This window comes from Ursus maritimus, unplaced genomic scaffold (assembly GCF_017311325.1).
Source record: "Ursus maritimus isolate PB19 unplaced genomic scaffold, ASM1731132v1 scaffold_14, whole genome shotgun sequence".
NCBI classification, from domain to species: Eukaryota; Metazoa; Chordata; class Mammalia; order Carnivora; family Ursidae; genus Ursus; species Ursus maritimus.
Genome location: NW_024423786.1, coordinates 57,525,570 through 57,546,644, shown reverse-complemented (window position 1 = coordinate 57,546,644; position 21,075 = coordinate 57,525,570). Strand labels below are relative to the sequence as shown.

The following is a 21,075-nucleotide window of genomic DNA, read 5'->3' as shown; positions in this document are numbered from 1 at the left end:
GGGGGGGGGGGGGGGGGGGGGGGGGGCAGTGTCGGGAAAGGGAAAGCAGCCCGGCGGCTGAGAGCCACACACCTACGTGTTCCTCGGTGACAGGGACGGTGGGGAGGGCCTGGATTTTCTCTTTGTCCGCAGGCGGGGGGCCTGTGTTTTCAAACTGATTGAGGAGCTGAAAGAGAAGAGGCCAGAGTGCCGGGAGCTCGGTAGGCAGGCGCGGCCCCTCGCCCCAGAGGGCTCTGAAATGCAAGGCGGGGTTACCTGCAAAAGCACCAAGGCTGTGTTTTTCCTGGTCCCCAGACCTCCCCACAAGGCTGAGCCCCATGCTCTACCCACCCATCTGCACGTCCAGTCAGGGTCACCTTGCACCCAGGGCAGCTGCAGCCCTGGGGACAGCACGACCCCTCCCAACACCGAGAGTCCCACCCAGGGGCTTGTCCCCGAGGCCTCCTATCAGCTAGAGCCAGAGGGCTGGGTCCTGCAATGGCAAAGCATGCCACAGGCTCACCAGCGAAAGGCCTCACAAGGGCTGCCAAGGTCATGGTGACCACCCCGTCCCCGGGACAGCTCAAGAGAATGTGGAGGTCCACATGGGGCACCCCAGCCTCAGGATAGGAGTTATGGAGAGCTGGGGAGCAAGGCATCCACACCAGGGACCCTCTCATCCTCTGGGAGCATGGCCCGTCAAATTCCTCGTCCTCAGCAGAAGGAAAGATGGCAACACCCCAGTGCCCACCTCGGGGAGGCCACTCTGTACCTGTGTGATGATGGCATCCAGGCCGTTGGCCCCCCAGGCGTAGTCCATCGGGTTTGAGTGCAGGACACCCCTGGGCAGAGAGGTCTGGGGTTCAAGTGGCGGAGGGGCCGGGTAGGGTGCAAGGGGACCCGCCCACCTACTCACCAGGGGCCCAGGCCCAGGCTGGGGATGCTGGCAGGAGTGATGATGCCATTGACCAGCTGCTGGATGATCCTGGAACAGAGTGGGAGGCCCGGCCTGTGGTCAGCGCCCTCCAAGGCTGGGCACCCCCAGAGAAAGCAGCAGAGAAGACGTGTGTCCAGCTTTGAAATTCACAGCATTTAAAGGCTGTGTTTTTAACCAAGAAGATTTGCAAAGAATCAGACATGAGACAGACCCAGAAAAGTGTGTGTCCCTCGCTGATCTTTGCGCCAGCTCTCCCGGAGGCCTGGACAGCACCCGTGAACACAAAACACACCCGCTCCCTGTGTTACAACCCAGAGGCGCATCCCGGAGGCCCCCAGCCCTGCTGTTCGCAGCGGCCCTGAACTGAGCCAGCTGAGGTCATAGTGAAGCCAGCGCCTGAGCCTGGGGGAGCCGCTGTAGGGCAGCCCACAGACACGGGACACCAGGGGCATCAGCGCAACCCAGGCTGTGTCCTGGGCTGGAATCGAACAGAGCCATGCACACTGGGGCTCCCCATGTGTCTAAACCCATCCCAAGTGACACAGGCGCTGCTCTGCGTACAGCCAAGTTCCAGCTACGAAGACGCTAGACAAGCCTGGCCCTGTCTCCTCTGGGGGTGGGCCCTCTGAGGAACGTTTCCTTTTTACCCCAGTCCTCCTGAACAAGCCTCCGCTTACAAGGGTGCTGTCCTGGCGCCAACCCCACCATGGGAGCCGGGGCTCTGCTGAGGAGCTGGGATGCCAGAAACCCCCCCCACCTGCCTGCTGCCTTGGGAGACAAGGACCCACAAGTGAACCAGCTGTGTCTGAGCAGATGGCCGTGCAGGCAGGGGGTGCGAGGGAAAGGCAGAGACCCCTCTCAGAAAGACAGGGGGCAATGAGTGGACAAGAGGCCCCCTGGCCCTGTCTAGGTCCCGCTGCATCCTCAGGCCCTTGAGCCACATTTTAGGGCCCCCCCACCCCAGAACCCCATAAGCATGATGGGCTCAGGCGAAATCTGCCTGGATGCACTGGGGAACCACCCCAGAGGCCGCCCCTCTGTGCCCACAGAACCTTCTGGAAAGGCAAATGGTCAGTCTGCCTGAGTCGGGACGGGCAGGCTGCTAGACTCCCACGAGCGTCCCACCCGCCGGCTATCCACAGTTGCCTCACCCTTCCAGCGTGGGGACGCCTTCGTGCCGGCCAGTGGCCCGACGTGCAGTGAGGCGGGCGCGGGGCTGCCGGGCGCCATACCGGTGCCGGGAGTGTTGCTCTCTCTCCCGCCGGCTCTCGGGGTCCCTGCCCTCATCGGCCTGCACCCCAGGGGGGAACGTGGGGATCTCGAAGCTGTCGTCAAAGATGCCGAAAGCAAACTGCCCGTAGCCCTGCGGCAGTGCGAACAGGTGCTGGTCCACGTTCTGTGGGAGGAGGGCCGTGAACACGGGCAGGGGCAGGGGCAGGAGCCCTGAGCTGCCAGCTGGGTCCCGCCCAGCCCAGCCCCTTGCCCACACCCCACATTTCCTCCATGCGCCATGGGGTGCTGTCCTAGGCTCAGGGCTCTGAGGGTTGGGAACACACCAGGGGGACCCTGGCATGTGTGAGATAAAGGAGGAAAGAGAGGCCCAGCGGTCAAGGGTCATGCGGGAGGAACAGTCCCGCGAGGTGGGGGTGGGGGGGGTGGGGGCAGCTGCCTGCAGGAAAGAGGCACCATCTGGGGCCGGACTCACCTCGAATGGCGGCCTGCTCTGATCCGTGGGGGCTGTGGAGGGGGCGGACCCATTCTCTGTACTCCTGGGAGGATGGGCCCAAGTCAGCAGTGGGGGGGTCCTGCCGGGACTCAGAGCCGCTGTCGCCCTCTGAAGCCCTGCCCGTGCCCTGGGTCAGGAAGGGGAGCCATCTCCCCTCCACCCCCACCCCTGTGGCCCATCCAGGCTCTGCCCACCTACAGAACTGAGCCAGCATCTGGTGCGGCACCCCGTGTCCCAAGGGGGCCGGTCCGGCCAGCGTGCACCTGGGCCGCGTTACCTGGTCTCCTCTGGAAGCTCCTCAATGAAACCAGACTCGCATCTGGGGCAGATGTAATCCTGCGGAGGAGAGGGCAGCTGAGTGCGATCCTGGGGTCCCTGCCCCGGGGCTGTGCTAGCGGGACGCCCCCACCTCTAGCCGCAGCAGGCAGCAGAGGGGACCAGCTCCAGGCACACCGTGAAACTGCTCAAGCCCAGAGTCCGATTTGGCAGAGGCCCCGCAGGGCAGCCCTGGGCGGGGCTCGCACACAGACACCATCAGCCATAGCTACAACCTCTGTGTCTCAATGACCAGCCCCCTGGACCTGCTGCCCCTGCTGCAGGTGAGGCCCGAACTCCCAGGTGATCTCCCCACCATCCCACAGTCCCATAGTCCATTAACCTATGCTCCTCAGGATGACAGAAGTCATTTCGAGGTCTCCACTCAGCCACATTAGCTGTGGAAGGCTCTGACAAGGCCTGTACCAAATGGGCCAGCTGACGTGGGTCCACCGAGCAGTTCCTGACTTACGCAGACAGAGAACAGTCTGTGAGCACTGCCCCCCGCCACGTGCCCCAAGCTCCGGGAGGGTTGCACGAGTGACCGTGGAGCCCCAGGACTATGGAGCCTCAGGAGCTCAAATCCCAGAAAGGGGGCCACTGAGGGTGGGAAGCGCCACCCAGGCACAGGGACCAGCTTGTGGGTGTCCCACGGTGGGATTTCTGGGACATTCCAGCAGCCCCCCACACAGGGCCTGTGATCCCATCCCCAGTGGCCACACCCCCCCCGGCCCCCACTCTTCAGTTGGGACAGAGGAGCCACAGGCAAAAGCCCACAGCCGTGGGTCCCAGAGCCACACGATCGGCCGCCAGCGCAGGGTCTGCTTCTAGGCAAGGCTTTCAGAAGAAGGGTCCCCGCCTGCTGAGTGGGAGAGAAGGTGGGGGGCGCTGCTGAAAGTCCCAGGGGAGCCACGGGCTCAGGTGGGAGCGCCACCACAGCACAGGCTGTGTCCCCTCACCTTTCCACACGCCAAGGCAAAGCGGGCCCCAAAGGACACCGTCTGAGCCAAGTGGGGAGGAGGGGAGGGAGCTGCACGGTCATAGGAACTGGCATCCAGGACATCTAAACAACTAACAATTCAACAATAAAACACAAATAACCCAGTGAAAAAGGGCCAAAGAGCCAAAACAGACAGTTCTCCAAAGACACGCGGACGGCAGTAAGCCGGCAGGACACTCAGCACCGTCGGGGGGCAGGGAAATGCAAACCAGAACCCATGAGACACAACCCCACAGCCGCCAGGATGGCCGGACTCCAACACGCAATGACAAGTGCTGGCGAGGACGTGGAGACGTCAGAACCGTCCACCACACTGGTGGGGACGTGACACGGGACAGTCTCTTCGGAAACAGTCACGCAGGTCCTCGAAAAGGTGCACACGGAGTCGCCGGACGACCCTGCAATTCCACGGCTGGGTACGTGGCCGACAGACACGAAAACACACGTCACACCAAAACCGCAAGTGGACGTCCACAGCGGCACCACTCACAGCAGCCAAAAGGTGGCGACAACCCCAGCGTCCGTCACAGGTGAATGTGGCCCATCCACGCACCAGAGCGTCCCTCAGCAAGAAACAGGAGCGCGGCGCCCACCCGTGCTGCCCCAGGGACGGACCCAGAGCCCACGTTGCTCACGGAGGGAACCAGACACAGAAGGCCCCACGGCGTGTGAGTCCACATGTGTGACACGTCCTGAACAGGCTCCTCCACTGATGGGAAGGGGGCTCGTGGGGGCCGGGGGCTGGGGAGGGGACTGCTGATGGGGCCAGGGTTTCCTTTGAAGGTGACAGAATGTTCTGGAACTGGATAGAGGTGGCGGGTACAGGACTCTTGAGTGTACAGGAAACACTGAAGTGCACGCTGTGAACAGGTGGGTTGTATCTCAACAAAGCCGTCAGAAGGAGCAGCGAGGACAGCACCCCTTGCCCCTCCGAGTAGGGACGTGGGGGCAACGGGCAGCTCTGCGGTGCAGCGAGTGACCAGCCCGAAGTGCCTGGGACGAGGGTTCTCACTGCCTGGAAGGGCCTCTGGGGAGGGAGGGTTAGGACACAGGCTCGTGTGGCTGCACGCGTTTGCGGTGGCCTTGATTAGGACACTGGGAATCAAACCACCCCTTGGCATGGCCGTGTCACAGACAACACTGGGAGTCTGTCCAGGGCTGCCCTTGGCTCAGGGTCGGCAGGAAGGTCCAGGCTCTCCCTATATCCTGGTGGAGCCCACCCCACACACACACACCTGCTCTACAGGGGAGACAGAAACCAGACGTGCGCCTGCCCTCTCCAAGGCGGAAGGTGGCGGGGCTGGGGAGGGCCTATGTGAGAAGCTGCCCCTCCCTCTCATCCGAGCATGGCACCTGTCCCCAGCCTCCACGGCCCCCTGGCCAGCCTGGAGGTGCCAGAGCGGGGCTGGTGTGTCAGGTGGCCTCAGCCTGAACTGCAGCCTGACCTGCTGGGAAACGGGCAGCCTCTCTGGCCATTCCTGAGGCCTGCGGCCACTCCTCAGAGCCACCTGGGAGCCCCACCTCACACGGTGCACAAGCTCCTCGTCCCACTCTCTGCTCTCCACTCTCCCCTGTGGTCAGCTCAGAACACCCCTGACACTCCCGCTTCCCTGCCCCATCCAGGCCACCTCCACTTGCCCTCTCTTTTCAGGGCCTGCACACCATTCCCTTTGCTGGAGTGTTCTCTCCCAGATAGCTACCTGGCTTGCCCCCTCTCGGAAGTGGGGTCTCTGCTCAAACGTCGCCTCCTGGCTGCAAGCCTCAGTCTCCCCACCTGTAAATGGAGGGTGGCCTCAACCCTAGGGCTCTGAAATCCAGCAGCCACTGAGGACCAGAGGGCTATGGCTCAACTGCTGGCCGTGGTCAGCGCCCTGCCTCCGTGCTCTCTATCCCCATGCAAGCTCCACGGGCTGAATCTAGATTGGCCTGTCTGAGCCGCAAATCCCCCGACACCTAGGACTTCAGGCAGGGCTCCAGCCTCTGCTTGTAGGCAGTGGGGAAGGGCCCAGATCTGGGGGTGTCCCAGTGCTCTCCTCCTCCATGGGCATGCCCCAGAAGTTTTTGTTAAACCTGAGTAGCCAATAATAGAAACCTGCAGCCAAGGAAGTAGAGCCTGGATGGAGTGTTTGCCGGCCACGGGACAGAGCCTGCCTCCCGAGCCCGGGGCCAGGTGGTGGCAGCCCCATGCCCCCAGCCCTCACTTGTGAGCGCCTGTCTCTAACCGATGGCTCCTCACGGTGAATTAGTTACCTCTCCCCCTAGGAGGAGGGGGCTACCCCAGCATCGTCACCAACAGCGGTGGCCAGGGCACTGAGGACAGGACGGACAAACACTAAATTCACTGAGTGCGGGCTCCTCGTGCTCAGCCCCCATGATGCGCCTAGGAGGTGCCGTTCAGCCCCTCCTCAGTGACAGGGAGGACACGCGGGTGCAGACAAGGGAGTGACCTGCCCAGGTCAGCCAGGTCAGCCGGGACGGCCCTCGGGAACAGGTGCCAGCCCTCATTCACACACTCCTTCACACCACGGCCAGGCAAGTACGGTTAAACTGGGGAAACTCTGGCGGGAGTCAGAGAGGTGGCTGGCCCCCCAGGATGGTCTGCTCACGGTGACACTGGCCTCTGTAGGCCTAGGCCCCTCAGGCCCCCCCAGAGGAGGCAGAGCTCCAAGTGCAGTGCAGACGCATCGGAGGGACACGGACTCAGGCCCAAACACAGACATCATGGGACTCCCGTGCTCCCAGGCTGTGCCCCACCAGCCCATGGACCCCCAGAGTGCACCCGCTGCCCCACACAGCCGCTCTTAGCTGTCACGGGGCAGAGGGACCTGCCCAGACCCCTTGGGAAAGCTGACCTGCCCCCACACTCCCCAGCCCCCCTGCATTTTCTTCTCGTGGTCTTAGCAGCAGCCACCACATCCCACGTTCACGCCCCATCTGTCCCCCGAGCATCCGTGAGCATCACGCACGCCACTGCACACCGGGGTGCAGAACCACACCACGACCCGGCAGGGTGCGGGGCCCGCTGTGAGCCAGCGATGTGCACACACACAGCCCAGCAGTCGTTTCCACCCAGGGTACCCGATCCCACCTTCCCGATCTTCCCTGGGTGCTTCTGACACCACTGCCAGCCAGAACCCCATATGACAGGACACGTGAGCCCACTATGCTGGGGGTTCCGCCTCGCTCCAGCCTCCACTTCAGCCGGCCACGTGGCTCAGAGGCCTGGGGTGCCCTAGGGCGTGGCTCAGCCCAGCATCCAGCCACCTCTTTGGGGCTCAGCCCTTGCTGACTTCAGACCCTGAGCAAACACCAGCCCTCTTAGGAGACCCACTGCGTCGGGCTGCAGAGTGGGGTCCAAGTTCCGTGGGGTGGGAGGCAGCCCACACATCGGGGCTCCCTAGGCATCCCCAGTGCCTGATCTCAACTCCATGCTCTGCACTTCCAGTGAGCCACCGAAATCAGTTCCACAGTTATCCTCCCCCGGGCCTCGATTTCTGTAGCTGCAAATGGACGGCTCACCACGGGGCAGGGGCTCCCTGCCACAAGCAGGGCCCAGCACAGCACATGGCACACAGGGCTGTCAGGTGGCCAGAGGGCCCAGAAGGAGGCCACATGGTGCCCGAGAGGCAGGCCCAACTCCAGATGCTCCGTGGGGAGGACTCCACCCATTCTGCTAAAAACTGAGGGCCGGGACTACTCCAGGCCCCTCCAGGGGCAAGGACAGCGGATGCGTGAAGAGAGCGAGGGCAGGCTGTCTCTCCCCACCTCACCCCAGCACCCGTCCAGGCCCAGTCTCAGTCCAACCACACACTCAGGACATTGCCGAGAAGGAAAGCGGTCACCATCAACGAGACACCTAAGCCGCCACCTGCAACAAGGAGCTCAGGGCGTGAGGACCCTGGGCTGCAGCCTGCTCCGTCCACCTGGTGGGACGCTGCACCTCCTGGTAAACCCTGAGGACACCGAGCACAGCCAGGCTCTGCCCATGGACACTCTGCTTCCACAGTCCTGCAGTCACGCCACCCAAACCAGCACACCCACCGCACCCCAAGCGCTGCCGTTTTCTGGGAAGGATCGAGTCTGGGCTTGTGCGCCAGCCTTGGAGGCCTTCAAGCCAGCCAGCCTGTCTGGTTCCTGCTCCCACATGCCCTGCCCCAGCTAGGCCGCCAGCCTGTCCCCCCTGTGCATCCTGCGGGTCAGGTGCTGGGCTCCCCCACACACACACACACACGCTCCCACTGGACCCTACCGAGGGGGCACGGGTTAGCTCCTCACACCTATCTCACAGGCCAGCAAACTGCGGTCCAGGGACGTTGAGCGCCTCACCCAGAGCCACATGGCGGAGACGTGGCACAGCTGCGTGCGGCCTCAGCCCGATCCTGCAGAGCAGCCCCCGAAAGCCAGCACTGTCTCAGGGCCTCCGGAGGGACCAAAGCGATGACAAAAATCGTGTGGGCTGGGACCTTCCACCGCTACCAGGTTAAGTGAGCGTGCATTTCCTGCCCCGGAACACCAGGTGTGCCCCTTACTGATAAACAGTCACCCTGTCTACTGCGCCTCGTGGAACCCTACTCCAAACCCACAAGCAGGCACAGTCATTACCGTTATTTGCTTTTACAGAACTTACCAGCATTCCTAACTAAATATTTGCCAATCACTTATTCAATATTGGCTCCCTGACCAGCCTATAAATTATGAGGACAAAGGTCAAGGATACCTTGACACCACTGGATTCTGTGCTTAGGAAGGTCCTCACCAGGCTGGTGACAACTGCAAGAGGTCAGTGTCCTCCAGGTCCAAGGCCACACAGCCAGGAAGTGGCCACACCTGGCCAGGACCCAGGCCCTATGCTGACCCCAGGAAGACAGGCCCAGAGCAGACAGCTGTGCAGACTAACTGGCCCTACCACAAAGCAGACCACTCTGGGGGAAGCCTGAGACCCAGGGCCTGTCGTGGGGCTCATACCAGCTGCAAGGGGCTGTATGCAATTAATCTAGGCTGGTGAGCTGTCAGGGGACCAGCCCCTTCCTGCCATGGTCGAGAAACACTCTGAGATGGGGCTGCAGAAAGCCGGAAGAGGCAGAAGCAGGACTTCCGGGAGGCAGGAGTGGGGCAAGTCTCAGCTCCCCCAGCAGGTGCTCACACATCTGAGGTTTCCTTTTATTCTTCCCTTCTCCTGAGGAGGAGGGAACCCCTTGCCTCTGGAAGCCACACCTCCCTCTCTCCTGGCCTCCTGGGCCCAGACACTGCTCTCTGCTCCAAACCCTGACTTTAGCCCACTTTCCTTCTCTGTGGATGGGATGATGCCAACAGTCTCCTTCCCCTGGCCCTCTCCCAGCCCCCTCTTCTCAGGGGTCCCCACAGCTGGAAAGGCAGATCTGAGTCTGGCTCTGATATTGGAACAGCCTCCAACCACCACCCACCAGCCAGGCGACAGTGAGGAGCACACCAGCCCGAGGTGAAGTACAAGGGAAGCACGTACAAGGTGCTCAGTAAACCCTCACCACCTGCAGCCCCTTCACCGAGGGGGGAGGGTTCCCAATCCCACCCCTCCCTCTTCCTGCTCCGCGTGAGCAATGTCAAGGCCACGGCTGGCCTGAGCTTCCCGAGCCTTCAGATTTTGCACCTGTAAAGTAGGAGAGGGTCGGACTAGACCACCGCTTTCCCTGCCGGCCTGGAGCAGGGGAACACGGGTCCCACCCTGGACCTCCGGGATGAGGAGCCTGGAAGGTTGTACCTTTCACAAGCAGCCCCCTCCCGCACCAGGAGGTTTGGGAAACGCGGGCCTAAATGAGCAGAAAGCAACACCTGGACGCAGGCTGGCCTCACCGCGCCTCCCTCCCCCAACTCCAGGGGAGCACAAAAATGCAGGCCCGGGTCACGAAGATCTGCCCGGGGCAGCTGTCAGGCCCGGCCCAGGTCCACCGCCTTCTCGTCCCGACCACGGGAAAGCGGCGGGAGGGCTCCACCGGGCGGCGCGCAGCCAGGCGCCCGCAGCGCCGACCACGCGCTCCGGGAACGGCCCCCTGGTCCCCCCACCTCTCTGCTGATGGGCGGCGTGCCGAGCGCAGGTCACGCGGCCTCTGCGGGCCTCAGTTTCCCCGTCGGGGGCCGAGCGGCCTCCCGGTGGGGGGGGGGGGCGCGCATCTGGGGTCATCGGCCCCGCTGCGCCCCCGGGGGCGGCCCCCGCCTCGGGGCCCTCCGCAGACAACCGGGCCGACGCCGCCCGGGCCTCAGTTTCCCCGTCGGAGCCAGCTCGCCTCAGGCCGAGGGAGAGAGCTCCCACCCGCCGCCCCGGCGCGGGCCTCACCGGCAGGCGCGGCACGATCTCGACCGAGCAGCAGTGGCAGAAGTACCGTCCGGGCTGCGGCGACGCCTCGGCCATGGCCACTGCCGCCTCCTCCGCGCCGCCCGCCCCCCGCGCGGCGCCCGCCGCCGGCCGTTTGCTGCTCCCTTGCCGGCCGACGCGCCCGCGCACGCTCACGCAAAGCACGCAAGGCACGCACGGCGTGGGGTGGAGAGCGCGCGGGAGCGAGGCAGGCGGCGCGCGCGGCAGGCGCCGGCCCGGGCGACGGTGGTCGCCGAGGGACAAACTGGGTGCGGGCGCCTCTCGCGCAGGGCTCCGGGCAAGGGGGCGGGGCCAGGCCTGGGCGCTCGATGGGCGGGGCCTAGGGGGCGGGGTCAAGCCTCCTTGGCAACCCGGATAGGGGAGCGGGGGTGTGGCTGGGGGCGAGGCCTGGCTCGGAGGCGGCAAGGAGGCCGAGGGGCGGGGCCTGCCTGGGGTGGGGTCGAGCCCCTCCTCTTCTCCAAAACAGGCAAAAGCTTCCACTTCCCTCATTGTGTCTCCCACCTCAAGTGCCACCGCTCTCTCCCCTTACTATTTTCGGTGGTTCGGGGAGCCGGGCGCACTCTCACCTCCGGGCCTTTGCACTGGCTGTGCCCCTGCCGGGTGCACCCCAGACACCTGCGTGGCTTTCCTCCTCACTTTTCTCCAGACTTTGCTCAAATATGTCCCCTACTGCGATGCCCTTCTCAATAGCACTCATTTCCACCTAATAAACTGTAGGGTCGGCTCCACAGGAGATGGGCTGTTTGTATCTCGGTCCCAGCTGGGCTCATGACAGCGCCTGGTACATAGGTATTCCATAAACCCTCGTTCAGTGAATGCAGAGGACTGCCCTCCGTGCCACAGTGTGACCCATGGGATAAAAGGGTTTGAGGCCCCGCTGGGTGTGGCCTTGTTTCTGAGAACGAAGGAAGCCTAACCTCCCCCACCCCACAAAATTAATCAGCAAAAAATTCATTATCACCCAGCACAGGCCAGGATCAATTCTGAGGTTAATTCCAACCCAATTGTGCATATATTTATTTATGCACTCAACAAAACGTTCATTGAGCACCTGCTGCATGCCAGACCTTGTGATGGGTGCAAGAACACAACGTGGAAAACAACTCAACAGGCAGTGAAAATGCCTCCGTGGCTCAGGGAGACATCCCAGCCCCACGAGATTGAGCCAGGGGATGGGTCCCTGGAGTGGTGCTGTCTCTGCCTGGAGAGACAGACAGGGTTTCCTAGGGAAGGGGGCATTTGAGCCAGGGCTTTGAGGAATGAATAGGAGTAGGTTGGAGCTGGGCTTCCCACAAAAGGGGACATTGGAACCAGAGTGTCAAGGAATTAAAAAATGGAGCCTATGTATAAAGGATCTTGAATGTCGAGAAGGAGGGACAAGGACTTGTCTGACAGCCAGTCTTGTCCCCCTCAAGGTTCAGGGGTGATTCCAAGCCATTCCTGCTCTGACCACTGGAGAGCATGCTGGTCCCATCACTGGGAATCCAGGAAACCCCAGGTCCAGGGAGGGGCAGTTTGCCCCAGGCCTCTCATGCCCAGCCCTGAGCTCATTTCACACCACAAACATTTTCATGCATTCATTCTGCAGAAGTTTATGAGGTATTGCCGGAGAGGTCTCAGAACCAGCAGGCCTGTGTTCAAGTCCCACCAAGTCTTGGGGGCTGTGTGACCCCGGGTGTGTCACCTAATTCTCCGTACAGATGGCACAACCTGCCTCCCAGTCTTATGGGACTGGATGAGGCTTGGAGCATACATGGGTACCCATGGCACCTCGTGGGTCCTTACCGGGTCCTGCTGCCTGCCCTTTGCCCACCCTTCCCCAGCCCAGTCTCACTGGCTCTCTTGGGTGAGCCAAGCCACAGCCGACCTCAGGACCCTTGTCTGGTCATGCCCTCTGCTGGGAGTGCCCTTCCCACTGTCTCTTCTCTTTCCCTGCTTCCCTGGAGGCTGCCCCAATCCCTTCCTGAGGGAGTCCCCTCCCATCCTGCACCCTGATGCCCAGCACCCTCTTTCCTTCTCCTACAGCCATCCCCAAATCCAGGAGTTATCAATGGCATTGCCCAAAACATGAGGCCAGTACTATAGTCAGTGTCCCAGATTCTTGAATACATGCGTAATTAGTGAGTCCCTGCTGGGCGCCTGCCCCAGGCAGGGCTCTGGGAATGCAGTGGGAACCAGAAGACAGGGTTTTGTATCTTATAAAACCAAGAGCTCAGTATGTGCCAGACCTGAAGTTCAGTCTTCATACAAGCACCCTGATATGAGGACAATTGAGACCCCCATTTTACAGTTGGGGAGACTGAGGGAGCACACCAGGTCATGCAGCAAGGCCAGGACTCGAACCCTGGCCATTGGGCCTCTGTGTCCTCTGCGTGGGCCCTTGCCTGCTGGCCACCCTGGGACTGTGGCATCGGCTCGCCAGTGCTCGGGCGGTGTCTGCATATAACCCAGTGGCTCTGGGGTTCTGGGGCCCTCAGGCACCCATTCGTGGCACGGTGGCTGCCTTGCTGCTGCCACTGATGGGATAGATGGGAGGGCACTCTGATTGCCTGGCACAATGAAGCACAGGTGACTCCTGGTAGGTTTCCCAGCATTTCCTTGAAAAGGCTTTGATAGTGGATTATGGAGGTAGGGTGGCACCTGGCCCCTACAGATTCCCCCTAGAACAGGGCCATGCCTCCCCCCTCAGACCTTCCACAACACGGTTGTGCTTCCCTCTTAGGCACTACAGGACAAGGACCGACAGCCCCTCGGAGACAGTCTTCCATCCGTAGAACGGGTCTCCCTCCTGCTTCCCAGGGCGCCTGCCTCTGTAAATGGCAGCTGTCCAGTCACTAGACCTTTGCATGTGCCTTCCCCTCTGCCTACAGCATCCTTTCCTTCCGCTGCCACCATGCTGAGTCAGGAGCCTCGTGGGCAGAGGGGAAGTTGCCCTGACAGTCTACACCCATCTGAGCTTCCCCCCTGGGCAGGTGACTCCTGCTTTGCTAGGTTTCCTCGCCTGTCACCCGGGGACACAATAGCTTTCTCTTCTGTGGGGGTGGGGAGATTCAGGAGGTGAAGCCTCTTCTAACACTCTGCCAGGTTCAGCCTATTGTTCTGGCTTTGTACTGTGTTTTGGTCTCAATTTTGGGAGAGTGGCCATGTTCAAAGTTCTTTTCTAGCTCATTTATTTTTCCAGCTGAGTGTTAGGACCTTCTCTCGGGTGGGAGAATTCCATGGAAACTATGATAGAAGGTGCATTCAACTTAGTGAGCTGGTAGCATTAAGTGTGCTTTCCTGACCCAGGTGGCCAGGTGTGCCCTCATGTGTTCACCGACTCAGGTTCAAATCAAGCCTCAGGGAGGGGCCTTGGGGGGCTTTGGGGCCAGAGACAGCGATTGCCCGTGTTGCAGGCAAGAGACTGAGGCACTGAGGGTAACCCCACTGGGAATTATTTCTATAGGCGAACAGTCTACTTAAGCGTTTTTGGTTTTTTATCTTTTATTTGTGTATTTTGAGTTACGTCTTTTTCCGTTTTTATTTATATTTGTCGGTTTGTATTTTCTGTTTCTATTTTTTCATTTTATTCATACACACCCAGGTGTATCTCCAGAAACAGGCTACTCGTTTACCTGAACCAACAGCACTTCACCAAATGGGGTAATCAGCACCGGAGACACCAAGCCGAGGCCCGTCTGGCAGCCTGAGCCGCGCCGGCTGCTCTGTGGTTTTGTCTTGGTCCCGCACCCGCTGTACCGTCAGTTCTTCCCCTGGGACACTCCTTGGCCGTGACCTTGACACACTGGCACGGGCTCGGATCAGGCCAACGGAGTTCTCCTGCTTCCTCTTCCCACTCACAGTCCCGTCCCCGGAGCAAACACAGGGTGGGCGAGGAGGATGACTGGATGCATGAATGAGAGGAGGAAGGGACCAGGTCCCCCGCCCCGTGAGTTAGCGGTAACGGGGAAAGAAAGCACCGGTGGGGAACAGCGTGGCGGACGGCGGTGCGCTGCCACGTCCCCGGGGAGACCAAACCCCGTGGGACCTCGCCGTGCTGGCCAGCCGGTAAATGACCAGAGATGGGCAGCGGCCACGACCTGTGCTCACGCGACACCCGCGAACTGTGCCCGGCCACCTTGGCGGGAACGCCTCGACTGTCCCCATGTCGCCAGAGGCCCAGGGTGGCAGCTTCCGGGCCGGGAAGGGGGTCCCGCCGTCCCCCGGTCCACGCCACGCGCGGCGGCGTGTAGCCCGAATGCCCGCAGCGGGGACACGGCGGCGCGGAGCAGCGCGCGTGCGGACGGACGGCCATCCACGCCGGCGCGGAGCACTGCGACCCCCGACACACCTGCTGTCGGCCGCCGCGACCGCCTGGGGCTCCAGATCTCCACACCGTGAGCGAGCACGCCTGCGCGGTGGCACCGGCCCTAACTTGTTAGAGCAGCAAACTGGAAACTAATACCTCCAGCTCGGCCCGGTCACATGCACGCTCGCCAGCCCGGCCGCGTCGCCCCTGCCGCACCCCAGCAGACTGCCTCTCCGACCATTGGCCAGAGCTGGGTCACATGGCCGCACCTAAGCCAATGGCTAGCAAGAGGAGGGGCTGACATTACGTCAATCCTGTTCGACCTATCAGCGTTCGCCTCGGGGGGGTGGCCCGCCTCTCAGTTGCAAATAATACGGCCTCCTTACTGCCCGAAATCCGTTCTCTCTGCGGGGAAGGGGTTGGGGTGGGGGCCCTTGGGGGTGGCGTGGAGGAGTTGCGGCGGGAATGGGCGCGCATTGAGCAGGAAGGGCCTGGAAGCCAGGCTGAAAAGCCAGGACTTTGTCTAGGGGCCATGGGGAGCCACGGGGGGCGTGTGAGGGGGAGGGCGATCCCATGAAGGCATTATAAGGCCCGGCTCTGATCAGGGTTTTCCCAAAGCACCCACCACGCCCGAGTCTGCAGTCTGGGAGCATCACATGCCCTATCAGAGGACTCACGGGGCTTCGCTTGCCACAGTCCTGCAGGTTTCAGACCCTAGTGCAGGGGCAGTAGACCTAAGTTGATGTGGAGTCCATCACAAGCCTTGTTCCGATTGAGGAAGGCGGGAGGAGGATGACCCTGAGAGTTCTGGGGTTATATCCTGGAGGCAGGGGTTGTGATTCCTATAGCCCCTGCAGACCTGCTGCTCTGGGTCCTAAAGGCTCCTCTTGAATAAAACATAAACGGGCTTCGTGAAAGCTGGGTCTGTCCACTGCAAGTGACAGAAACTCAGCTTAATGGACTTCATTTTATTGGGTGGAGGAATTCAGGCACAGCTGGATCCAGGACTTCCAACAACAGTATAGGGAGTTTCTGCTGCCCCTCCTGGCTCAGTGTCCCACTGCCCTGGCTTCTCCCTGGCCATTGGTAGAAGCCACCTGCAGCTCCAGGCTCATACTCCTCCAGCTCAGGCCAGAAGTGGGTGTCTCTTTCCCAGAAAAAAATCTCAGAGGTGACTCCTCCTGGTTTGTTGAGTGCCAGATGATCCTAATTGGTTGAGCCTGGGTTGGTGCCACTCCTGGGATCCTTTGGGCTGGGAGCACAGGAGGTGAAAATTTGGTGCTGGGACCAGAACAGGGGGATGCCAGCTACAATCTGGGGCCTGGCCGTCATTGTTCAATCCAGAATAGGAGGGCCTTGCCCCACAGCTCAGCACATGGGTCCTGGAATCTTGCTTATCTGGTACTGATGCCAGTCCCAACACTGTGGGGCTTTGTGACTGCCAGAAAGTCACTTTCCTTCCTCCACCCTCTCTAAAACAGGTGCCTGTCTCACAGCATCATGGTGAGTGGCAAAGAAGACTCATGCATCTTCCCTGGACAAACACCTATCTGCTAATTAATGCCATGCCCCTGCTGTGCACCAGGCACTGTCCCTGGCATCCTGGCTGGTATCTACAGTTCTGGGATCTGTGCCCATTTTACAGATGAGAAAAGGGGGCACAGAAAGGTCACACACGTGGCCTGGCTGAGGTGGCACATCCTGCACTGGGCTCCCACCAGAAGTCTCCTCCCTCCAGGCCTCAGGGTCACCTCCTTGGAGACCCCACAACTTTCCTGTTCCCAGGGCCTCTGTCCTGCCGCCTGTCTTCATCCTTGTGTTCACTCCTTTGTTTGTTTCCAGCCGACAGGGACCCTATCGCTGTGGCACCAAGCCCAACCTGCAGGGCCTGCCTACTGCTGCAGTAACAAATCGCTACAAACTTGGCAACGCAAAACAACCCAGCTCTGTCTCTTCTAGTTCTGGAGGGCAGAAGTGCAACGTGGGTCTCACTGAACTAAAATCGAGGTATTGGTACAGTCTCATTCCTTCTAGAGTCTCCAGGGGGCGGGGGAGAATCTGTTTCTTGCTTTTCCAGCTTCTATTTTTTAAACATTTTTTGAAGATTTTATTTCTTTATTTGAAGGAGACAATGAGAGGGCACGAGTAGGAGGAGAGCAGAGGGAGAGGGAGAAAAAGAACCCCAAGCAGACTCCCCACTGAGTGCGGAGCCCAACGCAGGGTTCGATCCCAGGACCCCGAGATCATGACCTGAGCTGAAGTCAGCCGCTTAACCGACTGAGCCACCCAGGCGTCCCAACAAGTGTCCTCCTTAATGCCCATCGCCCACCACCTCCCTCCATCAACCTCAGTTTATTCTCTATAGTTAAGAGTCTCTTAGGGGCGCCGAGCTGGCTCAATCAGTAGAGCATGTGACTCTTGGTCTTGGGGTTGTGAGTTCAAGCCTCATGATGGGCACCGAGTCTACTTTAAAAAAAAAGTCTTTTACGGATTGTGTCCTCTCTCCCTTTTCTTCCCTTCCCCTGTGTTCATCTGTTTTGTATCCTAAATTCCACATATGCGTGAGATCATATGTTGTTTGTCTTTCTCTGACTGGCTTATGCTTTTCCAGCTTCTAGAAGCTACTCACCTTCCTCCGTTCAAGGCGCCTTCCTCCACCTCCACCACGGGTGACGGCAGGTCACGTGCTCCTCTGTTATCACAGAGGGAAATGGTCTCTGCTTTTGATGACCCTCTGATTCCACCGGGCCCACCTGTGTAATCCAGGACCAACTCCCCATCCAAACGTTTGAGGTGGGCTTTCCCTTACCCGTTAGCACAAACATCCGACCACTTCTGTTCCTGCACCCCTTTCCTCATCATTGTTCAGTCCAATGCAATTTAAATGTCCTCCTCCTCCGAGAAGTTGGCCTTGACCTCCCCAGGCTGCATTGGGTATAGCACCCTCCATCAGAACCCTGATCGCTCTGGATGGTCAGGGTCTGTTTTCTGTGGGGTCTGGAGGAATGAAGCCTGGGGCCGTGGGGAGTCATGGTGGATGTCTGAACTGGGGAGGAGCCTTATGGTAGACAGCCGAGGTAGGAAGAAGGCTGCAGGGGATGAAGCTGAGGCCAGTTCAGGGTGGAGAGGAGGGCATGAAAAGGGGCTCCCCAGAGAGGGCCAATGACTTGCTTTAGGTCACCCAGCACATGGCCTCTGGGCTGGGGAGACAGGACAGGTTGGGGGGGGGGGTGGCAGGAGGCTGCTGGCAACCACCCTCAGTTTCGAACCCACACCAGGCTGACAATAACCCTTTGGTTTGCACAACCCAGGCCGGGGCGGCTGAGCCACAGCAGGGTCAGGTCTCGGCCAAGGTCACAATGTCCAGCTCTTGCACACCCTTGATGAGACTGTATGGTCCCATCCCTGCCCCATTCCTCAAGCAGGGGAGAATCCCCTCACATGGTCAGAGGTCAAGGACAGGCCAAGACAGCTGGGTGTCCTCCCTCAGTGCCACTAGGCAGGAACGTGGCCCTTGGCCACTGGTGGGGGCACAAGGGCCAGGCGGAGCAGCTATGATGGAGGAAGGGGTCTAGGCACGGCGTATTCTGGTGACAGGTCTTGTGCATATGGAAGGTCTGTGTTGTGTGGCTGCAGGGGTCTTTGGCTTCCACACCTGGGTCGGGGGGAAGATGGATGAATGGGAGGTGATGTGATAGCGTCATCACCCCCCATGAGATACCCCATTGCTCTCAATCTTTTTTATTTTCCTGAAAGCATTTACCACTCTTTGAAGTTATATATTAATTTGTTCATCTATGTATTTTGTTTCTACAGCCCCTACAAACTGTGGGCGTGGCGATGACAAGACTGGGTCAGCCTTGGTCGCCCTGGTACCCCAGCACCCCTCAACAGTCCTTGCCATAAGAAGACAGTCATTATTTCTTAGAAACTCAAACAGAGGGGCGCCTGGGTGGCACAGCGGTTAAGCGTCTGCCTTTGGCTCAGAGCGTGATCCCGGCGTTATGGGATCGAGCCCCACATCGGGCTCTTCCGCTATGAGCCTGCTTCTTCCTCTCCCACTCCCCCTGCTTGTGTTCCCTCTCTCGCTGGCTGTCTCTATCTCTGTCAAATAAATAAATAAAATCTTAAAAAAAGAAAGAAAGAAAGAAACTCAAACAGAGAGGGGCTGTACAGGACCCATGAGCATTGGGAGAGTGCCCTGACCGTTTGGGGGAACCCCCAAGGATAGGAGGGATGAACTCCAAAATAAGAGGTGCATCTGGCTGCCCCAAGGCTCCAGGGGGTTCAATTCTTTCCAGGGCCATGCTGATGTCTGATACCACTGTCATAAATTGTGGGAAGCCTGGGATTCCGGGTGGCCAAGGGCAAAGAGCACAGAACCTGAAGAGAGGAAAAAACCCTAAGCCATAAGTGCTTTTCCACGTGGCCTGCGAGGACCGTTTGCAAAGGTCTGGGGGCTGTGGGGTGGGGGTGCGCGTGTGGTCGGTGTCGTCTCCCGAAGTCCAGACCCAGGGGCCACACTTTGGAAGTCTTGAGGAAGGATCACTGCTGTCCCTGACGCTGGGGTCATTTGTGGCTCTGGGTCTCCTGCTGCCCCACCCTGCACCCCTCGGCCTCTGGTGGCCACGCAGCCCCCGCCCACCTCTCACTTGCCACACCCACTGGCTCCAGCGCGGCCAGGGAAGGGGCCGGGATGAGTGGGTGGGTGTTGCTAAGGCTGGCGCCGGAGTGTGTGGGCGGTAGGGCGGAAGAGGTTAGGCCCAGATCTCGTGGGCCGCACGAGCGACCACTTGCAAGCACGACGTGATACACGGATCCGCAGAGACCCCGTGGGTCTCCAGTTAGCTCAGCCACAGCCCTCCGGCTGAAGACCCCCCCCAAACGCACGGGGAGCCCTGGAACTCACACCCACGGCCACTTTGGCCCTCTCGCGCGGGCCACAGGGACACCTTCCCAAATTCTCGGGCTCCCAGGGCGGACCCCCGCCCCCCACCAGCTGCCCTCGGGGTGGCCAGGCCCAGCCCCTGCACACACCGTGCGCGACACTGCCTCGCGCCCCGCCCCGGCCCGGCCCCGCCCCGCCCGCAGCCAGCGGGACCTTTATAGGGAGCGCCCGGCCGCGGCGCGCTGGGAAGTCGGTGCCGCCGCCCTCCCAGCCGCCCGCCCGCCCGCGCGTCCGACGCGGGGGCCGCCGCCGTCTCTGCGTCCGCCATGCGTCCCGGGACGCCGGGGCCACTGTGGCCACTGCCCTGGGGGGCCTTGGCTTGGGCCGTGGGCTTCGTGGGCTCCGTGGGCTCGGGGGACCCCGCGCCCGGTGAGTGGGGCGGCCGGAAGGGGCGGGCGGGGTGGGCCACCCACGTGGGCCTGCCCGGAATGCGGGCCTTGGGGGAGATGTTGGGGGGCGCGGCGGCGGTGGCAGCTGGTGATCGGAGGCTTCCTCAGGTTCAATCTGGGAGGGCTTGGGCTCCCCTCCCCCAGCGCCAAAGGGCTTGAAGGAGGGTCACCAGGAGGTCAGTGGAGCAGATGTGGCTCTCTTTCACAATTGTCAAGAGTAGTAGTCACAATGACTGCTGACATTTATGAATGCTTAGTGTCTAACCCTCCGTGAATCCATAGAATAGCGCAATAATGCTGCACTCTCGTCATGCCCATTTTCCAGATGGGGAAACTGAGGTGCAGGGTCACACAGCTTGTAAGGTGGCAAACTCAGGATTCGAACCTGAACCACGTGAGTCCTGAAGCCCCATAGAGGCAGGGCTGGGTGGCTGGACCCAGGATCTCCACCTGAGGTCTCAGATCTTCCCCACGTTTGGCTTAGGCAGATGGGTTGTTGGAATCCCATACCTGCCACTTGTTGGGGGATGCCAGGCAAGGGAATATCCCCACTCCTGGCCTCAGTTTCTCGTTTTGTAAGATGGGTGCCAAGGTGCTCAGTTCCCAGAGCTGGTCCCTGTAAGGCACTCAGCACAGTGCCTGGGAACCAGTGAGCTCTCTGGAATGGGGGCTGTGCCCACCCCTGCCCCCATCTAAGGGTGAAGAAACTGAGGGCTATCTGCCTGCCTATCCCACCCGGCAGCCCCACCTCAACCCCGCTCGAAGGGGAGAGCTGAGCCCCCTCCCCGAAGGCCGTGTCCCCAGGGAGATGGTGAGCTCATGCAAGGGGAATGTTCCCAAGTTGGAGTGAGTAAGAGGCGGGCCAGGCAAGGGGGGGCTGCCAGGCGAGGGGGGCTCTGCGTGCCCTCAGGCGCTGTCTAGACAGAGGGCAGAGGCGGAGAGGCGTCTCCAGGGTCCGCTGACCCTGACACGTCCAGCTCTGGGTGTTTGACTGGTTGGGCAGGATGCCAGGCCTGGGCCTGGGGGCCTGCAGCGAGGGAAGGTGGGGAGAGCTTCCCACCATGAGTATGGGTTGTGTGGGGGGTGGGGATCCAAGAGGACCAGGAATCCCAGGAGGACGGCAAAAGGATCCAGAGCTGAGCTG

At 60.9% G+C, this 21,075-nt stretch overlaps 1 protein-coding gene and 1 long non-coding RNA gene across 5 annotated transcripts in view; one reads left to right on the top strand and one right to left on the bottom strand.

The window, feature by feature from the left end:
• RNF126 (ring finger protein 126) overlaps positions 1–10,414 on the bottom strand; it is an 11,235-nt gene extending 821 nt beyond the window's left edge. The window contains exons 1-7 of one of the 4 annotated variants that reach the window (XM_040629806.1): positions 10,268–10,414; positions 2,920–2,978; positions 2,622–2,685; positions 2,068–2,312; positions 896–964; positions 752–821; positions 73–166 (exon numbers count right to left, since the gene is read on the bottom strand). In XM_040629806.1, coding sequence (XP_040485740.1) covers positions 73–166; positions 752–821; positions 896–964; positions 2,068–2,312; positions 2,622–2,685; positions 2,920–2,978; positions 10,268–10,342 — 676 coding nt within the window. In that variant the 5' untranslated portion in view covers positions 10,343–10,414. Of the gene's footprint in view, positions 1–72; positions 167–751; positions 822–895; positions 965–2,067; positions 2,313–2,621; positions 2,686–2,836; positions 2,979–10,267 lie in introns of those variants that run through there. The other 3 variants (XM_040629807.1, XM_040629808.1, XM_040629809.1) reach the window with 3 other exon arrangements.
• Positions 10,415–15,195: 4,781 nt separating this feature from the next.
• On the top strand, positions 15,196–18,603 carry LOC103681623. The gene is made up of 4 exons (XR_573302.2): positions 15,196–16,097; positions 16,437–16,601; positions 17,206–17,387; positions 18,411–18,603. It is a non-coding gene; the product is annotated as an uncharacterized LOC103681623 (long non-coding RNA).
• The last annotated feature ends 2,472 nt before the right edge of the window (positions 18,604–21,075 follow it).